The 23569-nt window shown below is 36.2% G+C and overlaps 4 protein-coding genes and 1 non-coding gene across 7 annotated transcripts; 2 read left to right on the top strand and 3 right to left on the bottom strand.

Moving 5' to 3' along the window:
• Positions 1-31: 31 nt before the first annotated feature.
• Positions 32-4661, bottom strand: LOC140797248 (E3 ubiquitin-protein ligase At1g63170-like). 3 transcript variants are annotated; one of them, XM_073150548.1, is made up of 7 exons: positions 4456-4638; positions 3829-3902; positions 2979-3624; positions 2543-2665; positions 2173-2464; positions 449-842; positions 32-337 (listed from the first exon to the last, which is right to left on the bottom strand). In XM_073150548.1, exons 3-6 carry the CDS (start codon positions 3590-3592, stop codon positions 600-602), a joined length of 1272 nt encoding a protein of 423 aa, XP_073006649.1. In that variant the 5' UTR covers positions 3593-3624; positions 3829-3902; positions 4456-4638; the 3' UTR covers positions 32-337; positions 449-599. The 3 variants fall into 3 exon arrangements, with proteins under 3 accessions (XP_073006649.1, XP_073006648.1, XP_073006650.1); XM_073150547.1 differs by having other exon boundaries at positions 3752-3902; positions 4456-4594; XM_073150549.1 differs by lacking the exon at positions 3829-3902 and having other exon boundaries at positions 4456-4661.
• A 4799-nt stretch (positions 4662-9460) lies between these two features.
• On the top strand, positions 9461-12948 carry LOC140798198 (auxin-responsive protein IAA1-like). The gene is made up of 5 exons (XM_073151964.1): positions 9461-9836; positions 9968-10149; positions 10232-10346; positions 12267-12328; positions 12630-12948. Exons 1-5 carry the CDS (start codon positions 9589-9591, stop codon positions 12644-12646), a joined length of 624 nt encoding a protein of 207 aa, XP_073008065.1. The 5' UTR covers positions 9461-9588; the 3' UTR covers positions 12647-12948.
• Positions 12949-14317: 1369 nt separating this feature from the next.
• On the top strand, positions 14318-18106 carry LOC140797565 (serine/threonine protein phosphatase 2A 57 kDa regulatory subunit B' kappa isoform). The gene is made up of 2 exons (XM_073151119.1): positions 14318-16203; positions 17513-18106. Exons 1-2 carry the CDS (start codon positions 15034-15036, stop codon positions 17846-17848), a joined length of 1506 nt encoding a protein of 501 aa, XP_073007220.1. The 5' UTR covers positions 14318-15033; the 3' UTR covers positions 17849-18106.
• Positions 18107-18605: 499 nt separating this feature from the next.
• TRNAE-CUC (transfer RNA glutamic acid (anticodon CUC)) lies at positions 18606-18678 on the bottom strand. The gene has a single exon. It is a non-coding gene; the product is annotated as a tRNA-Glu (tRNA).
• A 646-nt stretch (positions 18679-19324) lies between these two features.
• On the bottom strand, positions 19325-22848 carry LOC140797566 (D-glycerate 3-kinase, chloroplastic). The gene is made up of 12 exons (XM_073151120.1): positions 22606-22848; positions 21912-22267; positions 21659-21738; positions 21473-21524; positions 21348-21389; positions 21173-21251; positions 20948-20979; positions 20784-20852; positions 20564-20638; positions 20339-20455; positions 20170-20220; positions 19325-19587 (listed from the first exon to the last, which is right to left on the bottom strand). Exons 1-12 carry the CDS (start codon positions 22739-22741, stop codon positions 19453-19455), a joined length of 1224 nt encoding a protein of 407 aa, XP_073007221.1. The 5' UTR covers positions 22742-22848; the 3' UTR covers positions 19325-19452.
• Positions 22849-23569: the final 721 nt, after the last annotated feature.

The following is a 23569-nucleotide window of genomic DNA, read 5'->3' as shown; positions in this document are numbered from 1 at the left end:
AGATTTGATAATTGCAATTGTAGTCCACGTGAGCATAAATTATCTCATATACTTTTACTATTAATTCAAATCATTTGGCAAATCAACTGCACAAGTGGAGATCATAGTTTAATACAACAAGAATTTCAACAAATCTCAATGATAACTCTTTATAACATCTCCAATAACGACCGCGTGCATCATTTTTTGAAGATATATCGCCTGCATTTTTGCTCAGAAATCCTAGAAGAGCTTGCACTGTTCTGATGAGAATCTTTGAATGAGTATTTTGACACTCGTATGAAACTATAGTTGGTCAGACTCAAGAAGCCTTCATTAAATTATCATGCTTCTCAACCTGCACCACAGACAAGGATGTCAGCTGCATCATGGAGGAAGGATTATGTCGTAACATGGGGTAAGAGCAAAAGTAAAGGACAATCCAGTCCTCCTAAAGTAAAAGAGAAACCTTCAATTCATGATACAATCTATCTCCATGCATCTGGTGTAGACATGCAACAGAGAGAAGATTGAGGCCTGAGTGATACCAAGATCCATGTTTGAAGGATCTTCCAACATAGAAGTATATAACAACACTTGAGCAGATAGTAGTTCGAAGCCTACACTACTGCAACTCTTGTGGAATCAACACCTCTCCCTAACCTCCTGTTGCCACGGCGACGGCTGAACTGCGCACCAAACACCGACCCTGCTGCTTCAAATCCTATCTGAAACTTGCAAAGGGGGCATATTGCACTGATCTTGAGCCATTTATCTACACAGGAAAGATGGAAGAAGTGGTAGCAGGGCAGCTCACGAAGCTCATCATTGTCTGAATACTCTGCAAGGCAGATGGTGCAAACCTGCAAAGACCACACTCGGCATTAAACATTACTTTGTGGTTTATAATAAATTGCAAATCACGCCTTGATAATGAAAGAGCTGATTTTTCAAACCCCAAGTTAAAAGTGAAGTGTCTGTTACAGACAATTTGAATGTGGCCAGGAGAGAATCAATTTTACATGTACAATTTGAATGTGGCCAGGAGAGAATCAAATTTACATGTATAAGTTAAGTTTGCTATACTAAGCATTCCGGCACCCATAGATGGAGTCATGAAGCAAGTGCGCCCTAAATCAATTAATCAATTTAATGTTCTTCTGAGTTATAAATACATCGTTGCACATGTCAGCATCATTAGTAAATCATAAATGAAACAAGTGCCTCAGGAGAAAACGATCGATAAAAATATTCTTGCTAGTCATTAATTACTCTGGTTCTAGATTAAGGTGCCATTTAAGTATCAATCAAAAGCAACAAGAAATAAACTAACTTTTAGGTCAACTCAGATGTATTCTTAATGCCATTAGATGAATAAATTATGTTAAGGAAACCTATCAATTGCAGCAGAAGACAGCAAATTAAAATTTTGTTGAATAGATGGAAAGGATGGCAAAGAAGAAATGGTAACTAAGGGCATGGGCCCCATTTAATATCGAAACTATAAATCAATAAAAGCAAGCATTCTGAGGAAGTTCAAGACAATCACAAAGTACCCTTAGATAGTAACCAACAACGCGTAATCAAATAATTAACTCAGGCATCAAACATACAAGAAGTTCCAAGTTTCCAACAATATAGAGAGGAGTCTCGATCAGATAGTATGGACTGTAGACTTGAATCCCAGTAGTTGAGGCCCTTCCACCAATTGATATCATTATCCAATTCTTTTTTCAACAACATGGGGCTCTCAACATGAAGTTAAGAAGGTTCTATGAAAGGACTATAAACCGATGTGTCCTTTTTTGTTTTTACCATTCCATCAAAACTAAGAAGTGCCAACTTAAACATAGATCCAAAGATGCAGACATCAGATTTCTCTTCTATCATCCAAAAGTTTATATAGGAGACACAAAGCTTTGTTTGCTTTGAGTTTAGGGACCTTCCCTAAAATGGTTCAGGAACCCCCAAATTGGTTCAGTAACTAAACATCTTTTTATCTTTTTCATATCTAATCCTATTTACTCTTCAAAAAATTAAGACTAACTAATCGAGTTCGGAGCTTAGCCTCAAACCAAAACAAGGCCAAAAGATTTACAACATGGAGCAACTAGCAACTTCCATGAAGACAGTTAAAGGGAAATTAACAAAATAGCAAAACAATGATGAAATGTAAAACATGAGAGAACTCACAGCATCTTCAGCAGAAATTATTCTCTCTTTATTAGTACCAGGGCCCAGGATTCCACCCTCGCGTAGGTTATTGGAGATAATTTCATTCCCTCTATTTCGACCTCTCTTTAACTTGAACTTGTAGGTTGGCAGAGCATTAATTACTTCTGCGCTGGCTCCCTTACTACGGCCAGAATCTTCTCTGAATCCCAAGATAGACATCATGCAAGGTAGACAGCAGAATATCGTCACGCATAGGATAAAAGGCACGGCATACCCAATAAAGCTGACTGTCAGGAGCACAATACATAACCTAGAGATCAGGAAAATAAGTCAAGGTGGATCCAGATATGAATTAAGTGGATGAAATGCAGAGTTACTGTGCATATACCTGTACAAGTTGGGAGCATCGGTTGAAGAGCTCCCACCAAAGATCCAAACGTTCCCAACAACAAACCAAACAGCGAAAAAACAATCTATTACCATCTTGAAATGGTCAAACAATGCATGAATCCTGCAAGAACAGAACGAATTAACCAAGATTATATGCAGGTATCCAAATTCTATCTTGTATCTTCTCTTTCTGATTAACCAAGATTTGGAGCATGTTAAAGAGCAAGGAAGATATCATGAATATGCAAGTGATCTTTTTCTCCTGCGTCCATATAAATGTCTATTTAATATTTGAAAGAATACAACTATAAACATTGCCATAATATTTATTATATGGCTGCAGTTTAGTTAACAGCAAATGCTAGAGAAGAGCAATTCATAAATCATAATGGTAGAAAATTAAGCACAGTGTGTAACTGCATTACATACAATACCTTGGACTAGTAATTACAGAAGCAAGTTGTGATACTGGTTCAGTGCTACGATGATCTGCTTGCACTGCTTGGGCAGAAGTAATTGAAGTGTAACTGGTAGATTCAGCAGGGTCGTTTGGGAAAGAATTTTGGCGTGTTTCGTCTAATTCTTCCCCAGAATCTTGACCATTGAAATGAATATAGCGCCAACAAAGATAAGGAAGAGTGGCAACACATCCAGCAGTATAGCCTATGACCCATGCAAATAATGGAGCTCGCGGATGCTCATGCCTCGACAAGGAGAGTACAACTATAGCTGCTATAATTTGGCTCACATTGACAAGAAACTCAATTGAAATCCATAAACCAGAATTCATAGGACTTCTTTGGTGACGACCATAATTTTCACCTCCTCTATTGGAATGGACATTCCTGGAGTTGGATGCAACCGGTGATGATGAGGATGACGATGATGAAGATGCCGGGGCTTGTGTACTTGTAGAAGGCCTATCTTCACAATGTAATCCATCAGAATAATTATAGCAATCTTGATCACTGGTTGATGCAGTAACCATGCTGGCCTTTGCTATGTTAATCACATGCTCATGTCCGTCAATTTGTGCAGATGCCTCCATTTATAAAGGATCTATGCCCCCTCTACCTTCACCTTATGGTTACGGAAAAGGAATTCAATCAAAGTTTAGGCAGTATTCATACTGGAAATTAACACAGAGAGATAATAAATTTGAACTCCCAATGATTCAGCAGTTCATTAATTCTGTTCAGATTATTGCCTTCTCAAAATGCCTAATTGGGTTTCACGTGTGGAAGATATGAATTGAAGAACAAATAGACAATTTGTTGAATAGACCTTGCTGTGATAACCAGAACCCTTTTCCTTCGTTTTCTTCTCTAAAAAGTAAGGTGTGGCGGAAACAACTCAACCTGCAGATCATATACATCAATTAAGATGCTCATTTATATAGTTGCCGATTAATATTTACAGCATGCGCCACAAAAATGTTAAAACAGACGGAGAGCACCAAAACATATAAACCAAGGGACATAACATACAACCTTATTATCTTTCATGGAGCAAGGACTTCAATGAGTATAAGTTTATAACCATGCTAAGAAGGTCATAATAGCGCTAATCTTAGTGAAGCTTATTTTGCTGCTTCTTATCCACCACCAGGTATACATAATCATAATATCTTGGCTCAAGAACTTCCCCATCACAAACTATACTAGCATCTAAAGATCATCAAACCCCTATATATCAAGAAACCCAACAATAAAATCCACAAAATAACCCTAAACCCTCAAACCCGACTAATAACCTATCAATTACATGAAAACCCGCATGCCATTTCCAGCTCCCAACTCCTCAAACGAATCCAAACAATCGGGGAAAGCAACTAACACGAAGCAACAACTATATAATAAAACCCAAAAGATAGAGAGCATCGGGAAGCGTGGAATTTGAACAAGAACACACCATATCCGACGGCAAATGCGCCGATTTTGCGTGCTTCCGGCTGCGATCAAATCAAGCACCTCGTCGGTTCCCCCAAAAATATCTTCTGGCCTTCTTGCTGCCTTCGATCACCGTCGCCTCGTAGAGATAATTTAAAGATATGCACACTGGAGAGGAAATTTAATTCTTTATTCGCTCGGTAAGAAAAATAATAGGAAGAATGGGGTGAAACTTTAACGTGTCCGAACTCTCACTACTAGTTTCGGCTGCTCTCTTGAGATCGACGGTAGAGATCAGTCGGCGGAAACAGGATCGACGGTGTCCAATGGACGGTGACCGGACTTCATCAGGACTTGGAGATAGCGACATCACACCAATTGTAGGAGGCTTTGTCAACTATGGGGTTAGGTGGCAAGTAGCCATCACGAGTAACCCTACGGTGACGCGACCGAGCTGATAGGGATATAATGTCGCTGAGGTGGCGCCACGTCGGAAAATCTAGAAAATATTTATTAAAAAAATTGGATTAAAAAACCGAACTTATATCGGTTTAGGATAAGAAATCGTGATAGCGAAGCACCAAAGAAAGTTTTCACGGGAGACATTGGACGCATTGTAACTAAATTTATTATGAGAGTTAGACTCAACTATCTAATCTACTATGTATAAAAATAAATTAGCTTATTTACTTGGTATAATTTATAAATCCATGAGAAATATTATATTATTCAAAAGAACATATAGCATAAGATATAATAAACATGTGTAAAATATTCACTTGAAAAGACCACAAAAAAAATGTTTTATTTATCATATTTAAACTAAATTTTAGATAAGAATTTTCAAGCCATATTTATTTTGGGATGTGAATATCATTATGCCGATATCGCTGAGAATATTAAATATTTATCTTCAAAAAAACTCAGATATAGAATTGGGTCAGATTCTGTGTGAATCGGCCCAAGCCCAACAAATAATTGGGCCAAGGCCTAAAGCCCAACAATAGAGTGTTGTTATTGGAATCTAATGTTAACGAGTGTGAGAGAGAAAAACTTTGATTAGGGGGCAATATCTCTAATTAGATATCAATACTCATAAAAATATTATCCGTTATGACCATCTAATTAAAAATATTCTAGATTAATCAAATTTAACTTTCCTATTACATAGTTTAGTTTTTTAATAATAAATACACTAATCCAAAAAAACACCATAAATGGCTCCGCGTATGAGAGAGAGTAATAATATATCATTAACATACGGTGATAAAATGTCATCTTAATCTAACGGCGGTTTTCATACCCAGTACTTACCGGTTCCAAAACTATATTAGGTAATTCGAATTGGACGTTGTTTTCTTCCTTTAAAATTTCTCTGTTAGATATAATTATGCCTTGAATATAGAAGATATTATTTAATATTAAATATTTTGAAGATAAACTTCAATTTAAATATGATTCTCTATCTCTATCTATTATTAGATTAAATTTAAATCAATCTTAAACTAATAAAATTATATATAAATAATAAATAATAATCAAAGAGATAAAATTTAATTAAATTTTCATCAGATTAATTATAAAAAGGCATCAATAACTTTATTATGATATATATATATATATATATATATATATTACTCTTAGTCAAGGATATATGTTTTTACTTGATAAAATATTAAGGTAATATAATTATCAAATTTTTGCATTCGTATTATAGCCCTGAGGATCTTAACTGTTAGATCTTATCAAACTAATTGATAAATAATTAACTCCCAAATCTCACTTTTTTTATTGGAGCTCTATGGATTTCTTCTTAAAAAAATATTTAGTTATCTAATATATATATTAGTTTGCCATAATTGAAAATTTAAATAGATGGAGAAGCAAATCTCATATTCTTCTCACATACAAGCACTCGTTGCATGTGGATTAACATTGAGTTAATCCTCACAGACAAGCACTCAATTAGTTATTCAGATACAGAATCTAATCTGCATCATTAGCTACCGACCTCTACTAATATATTCTCATCTTAAACCCAAATTTTTAAGCTATATACATCCAGGTCGTCCATCTTAGCTTAGATTATTATTATTATTATAATTATTATGTATTAGTAGATTAAGAAAACTTTCATAATTTCCGAGGAGGATTCTTAGAGCCAAGAGTGCAGCCAAGGAGATCTTTTGACTGCCTGTCTGCCATTAATGGTTTTGGGGTGTTGGAGTAGCTTCATTAGTTTAATGATGTGGTATTAAAAAAACTTCATTAGTTTAATGATGCCATTGATGTGGCTTCCCGACAGCGCGCCACACTCCTTGCTTATTTTAATCCTAAAATCACCCTTTAGCTAAAATCAAATAAATTTGTAAATGGACAAATTTTTATTCCTCGATCTACTACGAGCGTAGATTATTTATACACTAAACAAAAAAAAAAATTTAATCCTAATTATTATACAAAATAAGGTTTTAGTTTCGTCCGAAATGTCTCTCTTTTTTCCAAACTAGTTTCTCCGTGACTTAAAATTAATTATGTAATAGTTTTAAGGAAATTTTATAAATCAAGCTCATTCAGACCTCGTCTTTTGATGTTTTTATAATCCGACACTTTATTTCCCTTATAATTATCATTTTAATATGATTTCTGTTAATTTAAACAGTACTAGCAAAGAAATATTTTATCTATGACTTCTTAAGAGGAGAAAAAATAGTAGTTAAGGTATTTTAATAATTTGATCAATATCGGTTAGTTAAAATAACGTTGGGGTTTTAAAGGAGAATTATAGAAAAAAAAAATGTTAAGCAACAAAATCGTCGGAGCCGGAATGTGAATAATAAAATAGATAAAATATAGATCGCAATTTTATAATATACCCTATTTTTAGTAAAAAATAATAATAAATTACTAATGGAATTTTATTATCCATTAGCATTGCAAAACCACTATATATATATATATATTTTTTTTCCTATATAAAAATGCTCATCTAGAAGCAATGACATTGTGGATTAACATAGTCAACAATAGGCATGTGGATTAACATGGGGTTAACCTCACATGCAAGCCCTTAATTAATTATCGAAACACAGAATCTTATCTGCATCATTAGCTACCTACTTCTACTATTCAGGCAATGTTTTAAAGTGAATGGTGTTTATTAAAATTAAACAAGGATTTGGGCATAATGGAATCTATAATTGCTTTTAGAATAACATGCATTTGCTGCCTAATTGTACATGCATCTATATTTAATCTAAGATGGTCAAAGAAAATTTCAAGAACTCATATCATTGTTGATGATGTACTCAAAGATTCCTTCATCAAATTTGATGTCACTTGTGTATTCACTGTTGCCTTGTAAAAGAACTCTTATTATGTTTACATAATTAATTAGTGGATGGATGCCCGTGGTTTACAAGTGGGAACTTTTGTTCATCCATCCAATTGGGCATAAATTATATCAAAGAAGTCAACACTTTCTATTTCCATTTGATCCAAAAATTTAAACTGTTAAATTAACAGACTAATAATACATCTATCGTGTTTTTATGCAATATTAGAAGTTTGAAAATAAAATTAGCTCTAATAGTATATTAGATAATTAATTGGCCCAAAATAGAATACTAGCAAAAACTGGCTTCCAATTTAGAAACTTCAAACATGAAATCCTCGGGAAGAATTTATTAATTTAAAGAGTGTGGATTGTTCTTCTTCACAAACATTGTAATATGGATGAACTACTACCATCATCAAAAAGCTCCAAAAGCATCAGAGCTCAAAGTGAACAGAGAACACTTAAATAATTCCTATAATTATCAACCAAATTTTGTTAATAATTAATAATCTTAGTCAAACAATGGCGAGTATGTTGCATAAGTGTATCTAGATTTAAATTATAAGGATACTAATTAACCAAGACACCATTAAATTTTTATTTCTCTCTCTAATAATAATAGCTGAGTGCTCTACCAGTATCGAAGAGTAATATGATGATAGTCTTGGATTCATAAATGGATAAATTTAATCCAAACCCGACCCGCTAATTCTAATATCATGCACATATTCTATATAAAAGGAGTCATATTTTGATGTAATATAGTTAAAGTACTCTATTTCTTTAACAATTCCCAAAGAGGATCCCCTAATGAGATCTTTGACGGCCAGTTTGCTATTAAAATAAGATAAAGCTAAGGATTAGATTAATTAATCCAATGTCACATTAGCACCGGCTTTCCCCGACATTGCCCCCAATCTCCATGATTAATTTATTCCCAAAGTATTCATTTCACTAAACAATCATAAGTTTACTTAGCAAACCCTCTCTGCCTTCTAATGATAGACTTGTGAAATTAATTTTGTGTCCTTTGGTTCTTTTTGAATCATGATAATGATGCATAATATATTAATGGTTCATTTATTATAGTCACGGTGGGCTTGAAAAGGAGAGGGATTCATCTGCAAATTGGTCAAAAATATTACAATGAACTGAGAAGGTAACTAACAATTTGCAAAATAAAGCTCTTATTATTTTTTTATACATCATATTAACACTGGATAAGAGTCTGCTACAAAATAATTATCCCCCTTCTGTGGACAAGTAGTTGTTAGATTAAATTTAATTTCAGAGTATCTTTAAGAAAATAAAAGAAAAATAGGGTGTTTTTAATAAAGAGAGTAAGAGAAAAAGAAGAAGAAGAACTTTTCCGTTACGGTTTCTTCGGTACAAGGCACCACGCGCACACGGGTACTTTAACATGTATAAGACTGACACGGAGAGCGACGGACGGCAACAGAGCGAAGCCGGAGACTGGGGGCGGGGGACAGCACGAACCGACAGGTGGGGGCCCAGTTCCTCAAAGCCCGTCCATGTTCTTGTCCTCCTCCACCAAACCCCAATCCCCGCCGCACGCTCTCCACCACGTGTCCTCCATCTAACACACAAAACCTCTCTCTCTCTCTCTCTCTCTCTCTCTCTCTCTCTCTCTCTCTCTCTCTCTCTATATATATATATATATATACTTAGAAAAGAGAGATTATAGAGAACCACACATCCCATTCTGCTCATCCCTCCCTCTCTGTTTCTCTCTCTCCTCTCTTAAAAAGGTCGGAGCGAAAGGGAGACACGCAGCTTGGCTGGAACCCTAGAGCGGCGATGTCGACGGATACGAGGAAGAGCTCGACGGAGTCGGAGGCGACGGGGTTGGGTTACGAGGAGACGGAGCTCAAGCTGGGGCTCCCTGGGCCGCGGGGCGGCACCGAGCTGGAGAGGAAGCGCGGATTCTCCGAGACCGTCGATGTCAGGCTCGGAGGAGCCGGGATCGAGATGCGTGGCGGGGATCGGTCTTCCGGATCCTCCTCCGGTGATCCCGTCGCCGGAGCCGGGAAGCCTTCAGCTGCCAAGTGAGTAGTACCAAAAAAGTCTACTGCCTTCTGTTAGATGACGCTTTTGCCCTTGATTCATTATTTTCTCCCCTGGTAATCCATCGGGCCAACCGTCTCAACTTGCTTTCTCTCTGATGGAATGTGTGTAGGGCGCAGGTGGTGGGGTGGCCGCCGGTGAGGTCTTTCCGGCGGAACGTGCTGAAGAGCTGCGCGTACGTGAAGGTGGCGGTCGACGGAGCGCCGTACCTGCGGAAAGTCGATCTGGAGACGTACGACGGATACGAGCAGCTGCTCGCCGCGCTCCAGGACATGTTCTCCTGCTTCACCATCCGTAAGATCTCGCCATGACAAGTGCTTGTTCCATTCCCTACCGCTCTATCTTGCATTATGTTAGCGAGTTTGGCGCTTTGCAGGTAATAACTATCTGAATGAGAGGAGGCTCGTGGATCCGGTGAACGGGACAGAGTACGTCCCGACATACGAGGACAAGGACGGAGATTGGATGCTCGTCGGGGACGTCCCATGGAAGTACGTTTCTTTCGTTGTCTTTTGACCATAGTTGATTAGAATGATCTTATCGTTTTTCTGGATCTTGTCGTCGTCGTGGTAGTAGCTGTTCTTTTGGTAAAGATTGGCGAACTAATAACACTTGATCAATGGAAAATTAACGCAGATGCTGTGTTCATAGAATTGAGGATAGCTCACGAGTCATGGTCTCTTTCCTGTTATAATATTCTGAATATATATGTATGTTTATTATGTTTTTTTTATCAATAAAAGAAAAGGAGTGTTTTACATCTAATTGGCAGAGGTTCAGGAATGAGTATATATCATAAGATAGAAGTACCTGCATGAATAGGTTGTGATGGTTCCATTTGCAACGAAGGCAAGTTTTGTTCGATTTCTTTATGATTATCCATTATTACAATGTTGAGTGACTGAGGCATATTTAAAAACACAAAACACAAAACACAAATCACTGAGTTAAGGATGTTCATGGCTAAGCAATGCTATTATACAATACACAACATGAAGGCTTTAAATGTTTTACTGAGCTATTGTTTATTTTAGGAATAAAGTCAATTCTAGAAATAAATATTCCTCTTTGTTATTTTCAAAGTGAGGTTTTTATTTCAGAAATAATGATTCTTAAATTTACTTATATTCTAGAATAAGAGTATAATAATTATTTTTGATGTGGTATAAAGTGTAAAAAAGAGGAAAAAGTGTTTTGTATTTTATAAAATTACTATGGATACTCTTTGCTTTAATATAGAGTAGGTTGATGAGATAGATATTAAAAGTAAATTAGTAATTATGCTAGTGAATGGTATAATATGTAATTTTGATGAATAATGTTTATATTTTAGAATGAGGTTATTATGATGTTTAGCTGTTGTTTTGGAATATAAAGTTGTATTCAAAATAAGAAAAGGAATTTCCTGAAGCGAACATAGGTTGGGGATTTAGATAACAATGTCTTTTATAGTGTTTAGGTCCTTGTCAATGTGGACAATGGATGTGCATGCTGACTGATGCGAGCAACAGAATGATCTGATGTCATGCTAAAGTATTATATGCAATTTGTTTTGTGTTAGTCCTCTACCATTTTCCTTATGACTTCAACCATGTTTGGTAAATTCTAGTGACAAGTGTTTAAGGAGGAATTATTATGTTTATGTTACTTCTACTTTCTTCCTCCAAGCATAACAAGAAATAAGATCCCACTTATTCTGGCCAGTTTATTTGATTATTGCATCAATAACTAGCAGATATTGCTCATGTAAGGTCTATAAGTCTGCTAAGGTACACGAATATATATCCTTCCTACACTGACTGAAGAATATGTGCCGTTTGTTTCACCATGGTGCTTGGACTTGTTTCCAGGGTTTCCCTCCAGGCTTGCTGTGGCAATCTCTTAGGACTACTTCTTGAATACAAAGCATTGAATGCATTGTACATGTCGCTTTCTTTAGAAAGCAAGTAACTTATGAATTAAGAAAGAGAACATATTTTCCTGCATCTGATTCCTCTTAGAAAATGACCCTAAACCTTTAAGGAAAAGATAAATGTTCATTCTTTCACATATCTTCTTCAGGGTAGTTTTCCTGTCCATGGAATCTCGTACGCAACTACTACTGAATAACTTCTGCATTCTTTTCCACTTGAGTATTATATAGCCATTGAGTTGAAATATGATACAGTGATGTCTGTAAATGAAATATATCTCTAGGCTTTAATGAGATAGAACTTGCAAAAATTTTGTTTGGAGAACTTATATATGCATGAGCCTATTGATCATTTTACTTTTCTTTCATGTTTACCTTCAAGAAAGGAATTATATAGTACATGCCATGCCCAATCATTTTTTGCAAGCATCATCTCATATATATATATATATATATATATCTTAATGGCGCAATTCTGATCTGCGCATCTTTACTGCAGAATGTTTGTTGCATCATGCAAGCGACTTCGGTTGATGAAGAGCTCGGAGGCTATCAACTTAGGTACTTGACGGTATTCCTTAGTAGTCAATTTTGTGTTTGGTACCATAAAGTCACATGCATTCTGTATCTGTTTATAGAGAGAAGAGCATATGATTATCATTCCTAGAATTGCGAAAGGTCCTGGATGATTCAAATATCTCCATTTGAAGGCCTTGAGTGCATCATATTCTAGGATCTTTCAGTAAAATTTACTGCTATATATTATATTGAGTCTTGTTGTGCTGCTGTCTTAACTAAATCAAGTTTAGTAGGAAGTTTTCATGTTTTGGACGTCTGAGTAAGTTTTCGCCTTATGGTGCAGCTCCGAGATCATCCTAGGGATGCAGCCAGGGAGTTGTCGACAAATTAAACAACGGGCATCAGCAACTTCAGAAGACATGATCATGTACAGGGATTGTTTTGGTTCCTTTTTATATTTTCCCGAGTTTTGACTGTTGCCCTAAAGTAGCAATAAAGGACATTGTATGTACCTTATCAATCAGGTTTTTTGGCTTGAAGAATGATATGAATATATGTGTTGCACTCTCCATTCTGTCATCAATAAGTGCAGACTCCGATTTGTAGTCCATAAACTCATTCTGTAGGCTCTCCTGTTGAATATAGTATGAGTTTATGCTTCACTTCTTTCTGCAGCCACTTGTAAAGTTACTTGGAGACTGTTTAGCTACAGAATGAGAAAAATTGAGATTGAGATTGAGATTGAGATAAAATGAGTATATATTTCAGGATAATATATTTTTTTTCAGTCCTAATATTTTGTTGGAAAAGAATAAAAGGATACATACAGGGATAAAATATGAAAAAGATGATATTTGGTTAGTATAAGAAATAAAAATGATCGAATTTATCTTATTACTCTTTTTCTAGTTCAATATAAAAAATATATATTTTTTTGGAGAGATATATGAAATAGATTAAAAGATATTGTAATTCTTTTTTACAATTATGATATTATTATATCATGATTATTTTTAGAATTTTTGTCTAAATAATTTAATTTAATTCTTTACATAATATAGATATTTTTATAAATAACATCATAAATGAACATATGATTAAAATATTTTCATTACAAAATGTTTTAATAGTATAATATATTATAGTCTTATAAAATTCAGTAATTCGATAATTATATTATAGTCACATTAAACAGAGTAAATTAGTTATTTGTATTTAGAATAACTTAATGGAATATTCTATTTTTTTCTAAAAGCTTAAAGCTGAGATAAATATATCAGGATATTCGCCACTTATTCCATTTCTCATGCGTTTGATATTCGGCACTTATTTTAGGATAAAGGATAGTTTATTCCGGAAACCCGTAATTCTACTCAACCAAGTTAATGATTACCCTGGATATCTGGACAAGTGCCTTTGAGTTTTGTATCTTGTGAGCTGTTTCTCCACTGAACAAGTTGGTAGAATTTTAGAGATATTTATTTTTTGTAATAATTTGATTCATCAATTATTTAAAAATATTTCTCTTCTTTTATGAGATATTAAATAAATTCAATTTTTTTTTAAAAAATCCTAAAATAAAGGTAAAATATTGATCTCGTGGAGGGTTCAGGTGTAATTATTGAACTCGCAAGAGGTTAGTGTTGACAAATAGACCAACTTAGCAAAGGAGTCGCATCTTTTACCAACAAAAATGCAATTATGCATGCTTTTGTACCCATCGAAGGGCACCGGATAAGTTAACCGGCACCCGCACCTCCTCCGCGCTATGCGCCAAAGCCTCCGTGGACTATCGGCATCACTTCACGTGTCACGTCATATCTGTGGACCCTGGTCCACCTTTGTCCTGAGGACGAAACCATCACATCAGACGGTCAATCTCCTCTCCCCTCTCCATGATCAACGCTCCGTATTGCCCCCATCACGCCCTCCTTTCAGTTCCAACGGTGCAGATCCGCCCATTTCGAAGTTTATTTTTTCCCAAGGGGGAATTTCGAAACCCATTTCTATTCCCATCTCTCTCTCTCTCTCTCTCTCTCTCTCTCTCTCTCTCTCCCCGCCCCCCCCCTAGCAAAGAAGCCTCGAGATCTCTGATTTGATCTCATGGCTGCTGGATCGCTGGAAGCGAACTCGGATCCGTTCTTCCGATCTAGATCTTGTCAATAGATCTGTAAGTTTTGAGCCTGGAAGCCTCGGATTCGTTTCGGTACCAGTTTTTTAGGGTTCGTGGAGTTTCCTTTCTTCCGAGCCTAGATTTGGGTTTTTTCCGGGTCTTCTTTGAACTCCAGGTAGAGGTCGGTGGCGTGGAATTTGATGCGAGATTCTCGAATTTAGGATCTTTTGTTGTTAATGTTCTTCTAAAGGTAAGATTTTAGCTTTCCTTCTTTTGATCCTAGCTGGGGACGGCTCGATCTTTGAGCTTCTGTCGGTTTTCCACTTTCGAGTCGTAGATCTAGCTGCATTTTGCTCTCTGTTGTTTCACGGCTTAGGAAAGATTTAGCCTTTCGTCGCATTGATCTCTCTCCCACGATAAAGGTTCTGTTTTGTTGTAAAATTTAGTGCCAAGGGATTTTCTAATTATTCTCGCATAGCATTAGGACTATGGCTCCTATATAAGTTTACTGTTTCTTGTCCCTCTCTGATCCAAAATCTATGGTGGTGGTAGCTTTGTACTTGCTGCCCAAATTGATAAAATATCAAAAGCCATGATCTTGATCTGAGGGTTTGCTTCTAAAAACTTTGGCATCATGTGGAAGCAGTTCCTTAACAAGTTGCCGCGGAAGTCGTCCTCGTCCTCAAAATCTGACACGGCTTCAGGTTCCGGGCACAACCATCTGGGGCTCAATTCCACAACCTCTGGGAACTCGATCCAGCGAACGAGCAGCAGCAATGTCGGGCCTGCCCGATCCGCCACTGTGAAGCGGATGTCATCTGCTGTCTTCCCATCGAGCGTAGTTGCTGGAATTGAACCTCTTGTGTCCTTCAAAGACGTCTCTAATGCAGAAAAGCAGAACCTTTGCATTAGCAAGTTGAATCTCTGCTGTGTCATTTTTGATTTCTCCGACTCAAACAAGAATTCAGCTGAGAAAGACATCAAAAGGCAAACTCTGTTGGACATTATTGATTATGTAAATGCTGGGAGTGCTCGATTTACTGAGCCAGTGATTGCTGCTAGCTGTAAGATGTTTGCAGATAATTTGTTCCGCGTCTTCCCTCCGAATTACCGGTCCAACTCATCTGGTGGTGGGGAGACTGAAGAGGAGGAGCCAATGTTCGATCCTGCTTGGCCCCATTTGCAACTTGTTTATGATCTCCTTCTCAAGTTTATTGCATCCTCCTCGCTTGATGCAAAGATTGGGAAGAAGTACTTTGACCATACATTCATTTTAAGACTGCTCGATCTCTTTGACTCTGAGGATCCAAGAGAAAGGGATTGCTTGAAAACAATCTTGCATAAGATTTATGGGAAATTCATGGTTCATCGTCCTTTCATCAGAAGAGCAGTTAGTAATATATTCTATCGTTTTGTCTTTGAGACTGACCGGCATAATGGAATTGCTGAATTGCTGGAGGTATTTGGGAGTGTGATTAGTGGGTTTGCCTTGCCTCTGAAGGAGGAACATAAGATTTTTCTGTGCAGAGCACTAGTTCCTTTGCACAGACCAAAAACAGTCGGAGTTTATCTTCAACAGTTGACTTATTGTGTGATGCAGTTTATAGAGAAAGAGCCAAAGTTAGCAAGTGCAGTGATTAGAGGGTTGTTGAAATACTGGCCAGTAACAAATAGTCAGAAAGAAGTAATGTTTTTGAGTGAGTTGGAAGAGGTCTTGGAAGCTACTAATGTAGTAGAATTCCAGAAATGCATGGTCCCATTGTTTCAACGCATTGCTTGCTGCATCAATAGTTCCCATTTCCAGGTAATCAATATTTTCTGCTCGGTTTGTGGATTCTTTCAATATTTCACCAGCCTCATAGGGAAATAAATTAATAAAATGATTGGTAGTTAGTTCTTGTGATTAATTATGATATTTTAGCTAATAATTTATTAATTTTGTGCTCTTGATTTTCTCTTTACATGACTTTCCCCCTTGTTTTCCTTTGCTTGTATTGGTGGTTGCTTCTGTTTATCCTTAATTGTACATTTGGTTTAGTTGCCCCCAGACGCTTTGATTAGGCAAGTGCAAAGTTATAGGTATGGGACCAAAGTTTGAATATGGTGTGTAAATTTCTGAACCTATACTTTTGTACTACCCATGGTTGACACTTTTGGGCACTTGGGATGACATCTGTCACAGATGCCAAGTGTTTTGTAGCACCGATGGTCATTATGTTGGTACATTCATTTGCGGGAATGTATCGAACCTCTCTATGGCACTTGGGATGACATCTATCACGCATGCCAAGTGTTTTGTAACACTGGTGGTCATTATGTTGGTATGTTCATTTGTGGGGATGTATCAACCACTTTATACTCGTGTTGCTTAACTGATAATTTGGTATGTAGTCTGGCTTTATGCAATCTTGATGCAGTAATTTTGGAAAGCAAATTTTCTGAAGATTGTTGAATAGGTTCAGAAAGTAATTTGGTGCTTAAAGATGTTAGAAACAGAGGAACATCTCCTTTCCTTTTTGATAGTTCTCTTTTGACTGCGTTGATCCGACTCTCTTTTAGGAGTAAAAATGATCAAATTATAATTGTATCTGAAACATTTACTTCTAATCTGTAGATCTCCCTTTGAAATTTTACTCGCAATATTGTATTACTTTTTTCTGATTCTACTGGAAGCAATTTTCGTTCTTGTTCGTACATTGCATGTATTTGGGAGACTGCTTAGTCTGGAAATTTTTTTTGAAGCGGATACCATAAATGAATTGCAAATGATGATAAAGTTGGGTCCAATCAAACATGTAATTGTGATATACTTATTCCTATCTATAATTAGGCACATGCAATCATTGAAAAAACTGAAATTTAACTTTATGAAGTTATTCGGTAAGATTGTTTCCAAGCCCTAGGGAAGCATGTGGTGTTTCCATTTTCCAACAGTCAAAATTACAATTAGTTATTTGCTGTGAGGACATTGTTAGTCATTATAAGACTGAAGTTTTTAGAATTGTTTGACTTTGATATTGTGATTAAATACTTTTCATCTTCAACATCCTATCAGCTTCCTCTATATATTTTTTTTCCTTACCATGTACTCCAAACAAAATTATATGTTTCAGGTTGCTGAACGGGCGCTCTTCTTGTGGAACAACGATCACGTGATAAGTTTGGTTGCTCAGAACCGGCAAGTGATCATGCCTATCCTATTCCCAGCTTTGGAAAGAAACAGTCAGAATCACTGGAACCAAGCGGTCTTGAATCTAACACAGAATATGAGGAAAATGTTGTCTGAGATGGATGAGGAGCTATTCTTGTCTTGCCAGACAAAGTACCAGGAGGAGAAAGAGAAGCGAATGGCTCTGGAGGAGAAGCGAAAGATCACCTGGGAGCGCTTGGAGTCTGCCGCCGCCTTTCAGCCGGTGACTGGCAACACTCCTGTCCTAGTAAGACCTTAGAGACAGCCTCAGCTTTCACTTAGTTATGATAACAAGGAGAGGTGTGAACAATCGGGTGATTTCCCAAAATGGGCTGCTTGCGCATAAGTGTTTCCTTCTTTTTTCATCTTGTTTTCTTTTGTTTTTTTGTTTTTATTGCTCTGCTCTATTGTAACTATTTGGGAATCTCCTGCTCTCTCAGGCAGGCAAGTTATGAGTATTAACACTCATTTTCTGTACTATTGCCTGTTTTGCAATGAGCATGTTCCTACCCTACAACTTGCCCAGTTTTCTTCCTCTTATTTCCAGTTTGATCGTTCTCAGATACAGTTTGGACCAGTGTTCCTTGCATATATCCATCTCTGTTGTACTATTGTGTTTCATAGTGCACCTGGAATCATCATTAGGCGGTGTATCTTAAAATCTATTTATTTCAAGTCTCATATCAAAATGATACATATGCTCATTTGTTACTTGTTCTGTAGATTCATGAAGTGGAGCATTAAGTTGAATAATGAATATTACCCAGGCATCCACTATGAACTATATCTCAATATCTTAGTCTAATAAGTATATATATTTTTCCGAGTAAATGTCAATCTCGCTCCCCCCCCCCCCCACCCCCCTTTCAAAGAAAAAAATAAATAAATAAACAAATAGAAGAATCAATTTAGCTCGGCCAAGTCAATTTGACTTGGTGACTTAATCTTGGTTTGAGTCAAATCAACTTGAATTAGGTTGCTGTTGAAAAACATAATGGAAGAGGTATTAAAAAAATTTCCGATGCCGGGACTCGAACCCGGGTCTCTCGGGTGAGAGCCGAGTATCCTAACCAACTAGACTACAATGGAAGTTGAAAATGTTATGTTTATTATTTATTTATTTATAAGAAAGGGATATTGATGTTTTCCTAATTTAGTGTAAATTTATTTTTGTTAACTCTTGTTTTATTTTAGAGAAAGATAAGAAATAGGTTTAGAAACAAATATAAATTGTAATTTTATCCTAAACTATTATTATCTTTCTCATAGTTATTATCACCATTTTGGTCAAAACATAATTTGACTTAATTCATTATAATTATATAATATAAATGCCATCACAAATGGACATCTTATATTAAAATATTTTCACTGTAAATATATTCTAATATATTATTAAGTATATTAGTCATGCTATGCTATTCAACTTGAATCTAAACTATGATATAGTACATAGATAAATGAGGGTAATTGTTCATTTGCATTTTGAAATAAATGGTGAGATAATCTAATCTTTTTATCCAAACTAAAATCTAGGATAAAAAAATGTACCAAATAAAAAAGTTTCTCCTATTTTCTTACTCCAAAATCTTATCCTGCGTTTGGCATGAAATTTTTAGAATAAAGAGAATCTATTTGGGAATAACCCACTTACTCCACTTAACCAATCGGCCCCTTAGTCCAAGTGATCACAAGTTTATGAAAGAAATATAAACTCCACCAGAGAGATGTCCTCGAACCACAAATCACAAAGCTTCATACAAATATTAAGGCGTGTTTGCTATACAGATACAAAAATGAAAGAACTATTCTAAAACAAAAAGTGTTGATTAATTGTCGAAAAGAAATATCAGATCAGTTCTTTCAGATGGGATTCCTCTCCTCATCGATGTCGATGACAAGAAGTCGGTCCGGATCCATTCCGTTTGGTCCCTCGGCATACAGAGTGGGAAGATATGCTTTGTATGCTGGCAGATAACGAGATACAAAATCCAAAACCTGCAAGAATTGCTGGAAATTTAGCTCTTCTAAAGTAATTCACTGCAGGTGCACAGTAAAACAAACTACTAAAAATAGGTAAAATAACTTGTTACAGTTTTTCTAAGAAAAAGTCCCGTTCGGGTGATTACTTGAAGCATCACAGATAACTAATGATATTATACACCTGGAGTAAATTTCACACATTAAAGCATTGTTTTAAAAAACTTTCTAGGCTCCTTTTAGGCCCCGCTTTAGTGGTCGTCTTAGCATCTCGTATCATACTTTCGCGTAAATTGACTTTGAAAATAAAAATTATTATACACGATGAATTAGTGGATTCTAATAGTTTACTATAGTTTTTTTTAACAAAAATGCATTTGTATATTGTTTAAATTGTAGGTATTAATTTTAACTTCTTCTCGAACTGATATTTCTTTTATTTGTTTATTTTTTAACCTGCCTAGTGCCTAGGTGCTACATAATCTCTTGTCAGCCCATTTACCACCAAAAGTCTTTTAGAACCTTGGTCAAAAGAAAATTAAAGCATATAGAGGTCACTATGAGATGAGTTCAAAAGGGATATGTAAGTATAAGATGCACCTCCTCATCAGACATGCCAGGTTTTCCATCTTCTCTCATGGCTATCTCCGCCTGAAATGTCGAAAGAGAAACTTAGTCTGCCATAAGTTACAATGGATGCTTGAAATAACGAACAAACTCATAATTTGCAGTTGTCAGTACTAATTTTTCATATCAATGTGAAGATAACCTGCAATCTCCATTGATATACGCAATTCGGATCCTTTATCTTTATGACCATCCATGCCTCAACAAACTTATCCCATGCATCATAGTAGGCTTCAAGGTTCTTGTTTACCACTTCAAGCTAGAGAAGGAAAAATATACTTTGATATAAAAAGAAGGATTACAAAAGATCTCATCTGAGTAATCTGAAACTCTCCTAGGAGAAAAAGAGAGAGAAAGAAGAATTTGCCTGTGGGTCAACTGCTTTCACAACTTCATTTGGAAGATGTTTGAATCCAAGCATCCATCCCTCAAATAATACAACCTGAATTGCCATAGCAGAAAATAGGCTGATTGAGAAAAGTACAGAACAATTCATTTTAATTTTGAAAAATGATAAATGAAGACCCCATTTTTATTCCTTGAAGTAGAAGCTCATCATTGTACAGTATATTCTAAAGTAGTTTTACCTCTACTGGCCCTTCAACCTCTGGCCATGTGGAAGGGTCTGCTCTATCACCCTTCCCTCCAAAAGCCGACTACATACATAGACGAGATGTCTAGCATGAATATCCAACATAACTATCAAGTAAGGATAATTTATAGGCACATTACTGTAAGCAATTAAGCATACCTTATCATATCGTGGAAGTTTCATCGTCATACCTAAATAGTTTGAACATACAAGATAATTTCTCAGTCAGCTTGAGTTGACAAATGGTTTAATGTTACATGCAATCCATATCATTCTTTTTCACCGATTTATCAGAAAACATCACATGAGAGGATACTTGTTACTTGGATTAGTGGAGAAGAATCTGGTCTAAGGAAATCAAACAGAGTAACAAGGATTAGATACCTTTCTTTGTCAGTTTGCTTAAAGATGTAAGTGTATCAATTGAGAACTGCAGGTCATGGCTTCCTGCATTACCTCGGAGCTGAAAGTACATGAACACATAAAATTCACAATAGTTTGTGGCGCATCATAGAATGCTCAACTTCTAATGATTACAGTGAATGAGTTCACTTGGCACCTCTAAGAGCGCATTTCCAGGGTTTTGACTCCTTAAAGTAGCCTGCATATCAGATCAAACCATCAGAAATCAAAAGAAGCATAAAGTAACGAATTTATCACTGTACCAAATTTGAAGATGCATACCTGCTCTTCTGCTGTCAAATAAAAATCATCTATGGACAAGGTAGCCGCAGTTCTAGGGAACGAAACAGATAAATCAGTATTTTAGTTGTAAGCATACAAAAGTAATGGCGTCACAGTTCAAGAAAGGAGGTACTACTTGGATCAGATGTTTAAAGTCTCCTAGTCTGCCAAGAATAGCCAACTCACCTACCAGTTCGCTTGAAAAGATACTCAAGGGCAAAAACAAGAGTCGTCTTTCCACTGCCTTGAGGAGCACTGATACCAATCTACATTATATAAGGTAAACATTATCTCAAATCTAAAGAATGAACAGCTAAGTCAAACATCGCCAGATGTCTTATTTTGTTATTTCAATTCGAAGTGTCAAAAAGCAATTGAATTATGTCATCCATGAACACAAACATGAGCATAATTATACTTGGCAAAGTTATTTGCATACCACTAATGGTGGTATCTCTTCTCCATCTTTAAACTTGGATTTGTGATGTGAAATCTGGTTTTCACACCAAAGGAACACAGGTACATAGTAATGGTAGATTCTAGCCTTCTCAGGGACTGACAACCTAAGTTCATTGAGCCGAAACAACCGGCACAAGAGCCCACCGCACTGCAACCACTTGTCGACGGATTCGCCCACCGTTTCGGCAGTGAATCCCAATTTCTTCATCAAAGGGCCAGAGCATATAAACTCAAACAGATCTCCAACAGAAGAAGTAAGAGCAGGAGAGGTAGGAAACACCGAGCGCGATGGCACCATCCCCCGTCCATTGCTCGACGAATTGCTTGAGAGGGAAACTACAACATACACACAATCAGAGACATAAAGAAGCCATTTTAGCTCAAACCAACAAATGGGTACCAAGAATTTGCGATAAAATTTCATCAAACGTGTCGATGATAGCAAATTATCAAACATACATCAATAAATTTAGCAATAAAAGCTTACGACTGAGATGTTAATCAATCAAAACCTGTCAGTTCTAGTGCCATTTATTTCAACGTGAAAAATAAATTAAAGAAATCAAAAGAAGCATGGGTTATTTCCCATACTCCTCAGGAGCTCTTCGGACTCTATAATTGGGGGATAGAAAAAAGAAGAAGAAGTTGATTTTCCGAATATATTCGTCTCTAACCTGGTCTGGAATCAGGATTGCTAGGGGAATTCTTTTGAGATGGGAAAGAACAGGGAGAGTGATGTGTTAGATAAGAAGGAGAGATGGTGGTGGGAGGAGATAGAGAAGGTCGAGACAGTGCGTTTAGAATCCTCATCGGGACGGCGATGGCGGCGAGGGACGAGAGGAGAACAGCGCCTCGCCGCTATCCGATTCCGAGATGTAGAGCTAAAGCTCGTATTTTGTTTTTAATTTTTTTCATCTACATATATTTTTGTTTTATTTATTTATAATATGTGTAGGTGGCTATTCGCTTTTGGATAACCTTCCTGTGTCATTGGAGTACCCTTCCATGTTTATCAACCTAATTTTTGTTTCTTTTGTAGGAAAATCGAATAGGCAACTATTATTACATTAACGATAAAAGTAATGCAAACTACCGTTACTTTAAAATGTTGGAAGGTATCCTTATTATCAAAATGCTCGCAAAGTTCTCTCTAACCAACGGTTTTTTTGTTTTTAAAAAAAAAATTGAGAACCTCGTATGATTCCGAGGTGTTTAATTTGAAATAATAGAATAATTCGGAGTTATTTAATTCGAAACAATAGTTCAGTATCACATCGACTTAAAGTTTAAATTTAGCGACTTAGTATATTAGTTAAATTTTAGTGAAATCTTTGCTTATTGTTATTATTATACTAAGGAAGGATTGGATCTAGTCAGCTCTTAAATGACAAAAAAATAATAAAATAATTCCTTTCAAATTTGTCCACGTAGATTTATTTATTAGCGAGATTATGACGCTTAAAATTTTGTCAAAAAGTTATTCACATAGAATTACTTTTTATCATTTATTAGAGTTAATAACATATTAACTAGACTAACCCCTAAATTACTAAAATCCTACAATCTCTATGAATGATGCCCATGGAAAGAGCAGCCATCATGCAATCCGACAGATGCGATCTAATAACATAGCACAAC

This window comes from Typha latifolia, chromosome 11 (assembly GCF_019914945.1).
Source record: "Typha latifolia isolate L0001 chromosome 11, TyphaL0001v2, whole genome shotgun sequence".
Classification (NCBI taxonomy): Eukaryota; Viridiplantae; Streptophyta; class Magnoliopsida; order Poales; family Typhaceae; genus Typha; species Typha latifolia.
Note: the sequence above shows the minus strand (reverse complement) of the source record. Positions and strands in the feature narration are given on the sequence as shown.

What these genes read in the sequence shown, in the direction of transcription:
- LOC140797248 (XM_073150549.1), bottom strand. Translation starts at nt 3,592, where the DNA reads ATGGAGGCATCTGCACAAATTGACGGACATGAGCATGTGATTAACATA. An exon ending in GATGCTCCCAACTTGTACAG is followed by an intron (nt 2,465 to 2,542) that starts GTATATGCACAG and finishes CCTGATCTCTAG; the next exon opens with GTTATGTATTGTGCTCCTGA. An exon ending in TAATTTCTGCTGAAGATGCT is followed by an intron (nt 843 to 2,172) that starts GTGAGTTCTCTC and finishes TGGTCTTTGCAG; the next exon opens with GTTTGCACCATCTGCCTTGC.
- LOC140798198 (XM_073151964.1), top strand. Translation starts at nt 9,589, where the DNA reads ATGTCGACGGATACGAGGAAGAGCTCGACGGAGTCGGAGGCGACGGGG. An exon ending in GGGAAGCCTTCAGCTGCCAA is followed by an intron (nt 9,837 to 9,967) that starts GTGAGTAGTACC and finishes GAATGTGTGTAG; the next exon opens with GGCGCAGGTGGTGGGGTGGC. An exon ending in GTTCTCCTGCTTCACCATCC is followed by an intron (nt 10,150 to 10,231) that starts GTAAGATCTCGC and finishes GGCGCTTTGCAG; the next exon opens with GTAATAACTATCTGAATGAG.
- LOC140797565 (XM_073151119.1), top strand. Translation starts at nt 15,034, where the DNA reads ATGTGGAAGCAGTTCCTTAACAAGTTGCCGCGGAAGTCGTCCTCGTCC. An exon ending in TCAATAGTTCCCATTTCCAG is followed by an intron (nt 16,204 to 17,512) that starts GTAATCAATATT and finishes TATATGTTTCAG; the next exon opens with GTTGCTGAACGGGCGCTCTT.
- LOC140797566 (XM_073151120.1), bottom strand. Translation starts at nt 22,741, where the DNA reads ATGAGGATTCTAAACGCACTGTCTCGACCTTCTCTATCTCCTCCCACC. An exon ending in TATATCAATGGAGATTGCAG is followed by an intron (nt 20,221 to 20,338) that starts GTTATCTTCACA and finishes TCGACATTTCAG; the next exon opens with GCGGAGATAGCCATGAGAGA. An exon ending in CTGGCATGTCTGATGAGGAG is followed by an intron (nt 19,588 to 20,169) that starts GTGCATCTTATA and finishes CAATTCTTGCAG; the next exon opens with GTTTTGGATTTTGTATCTCG.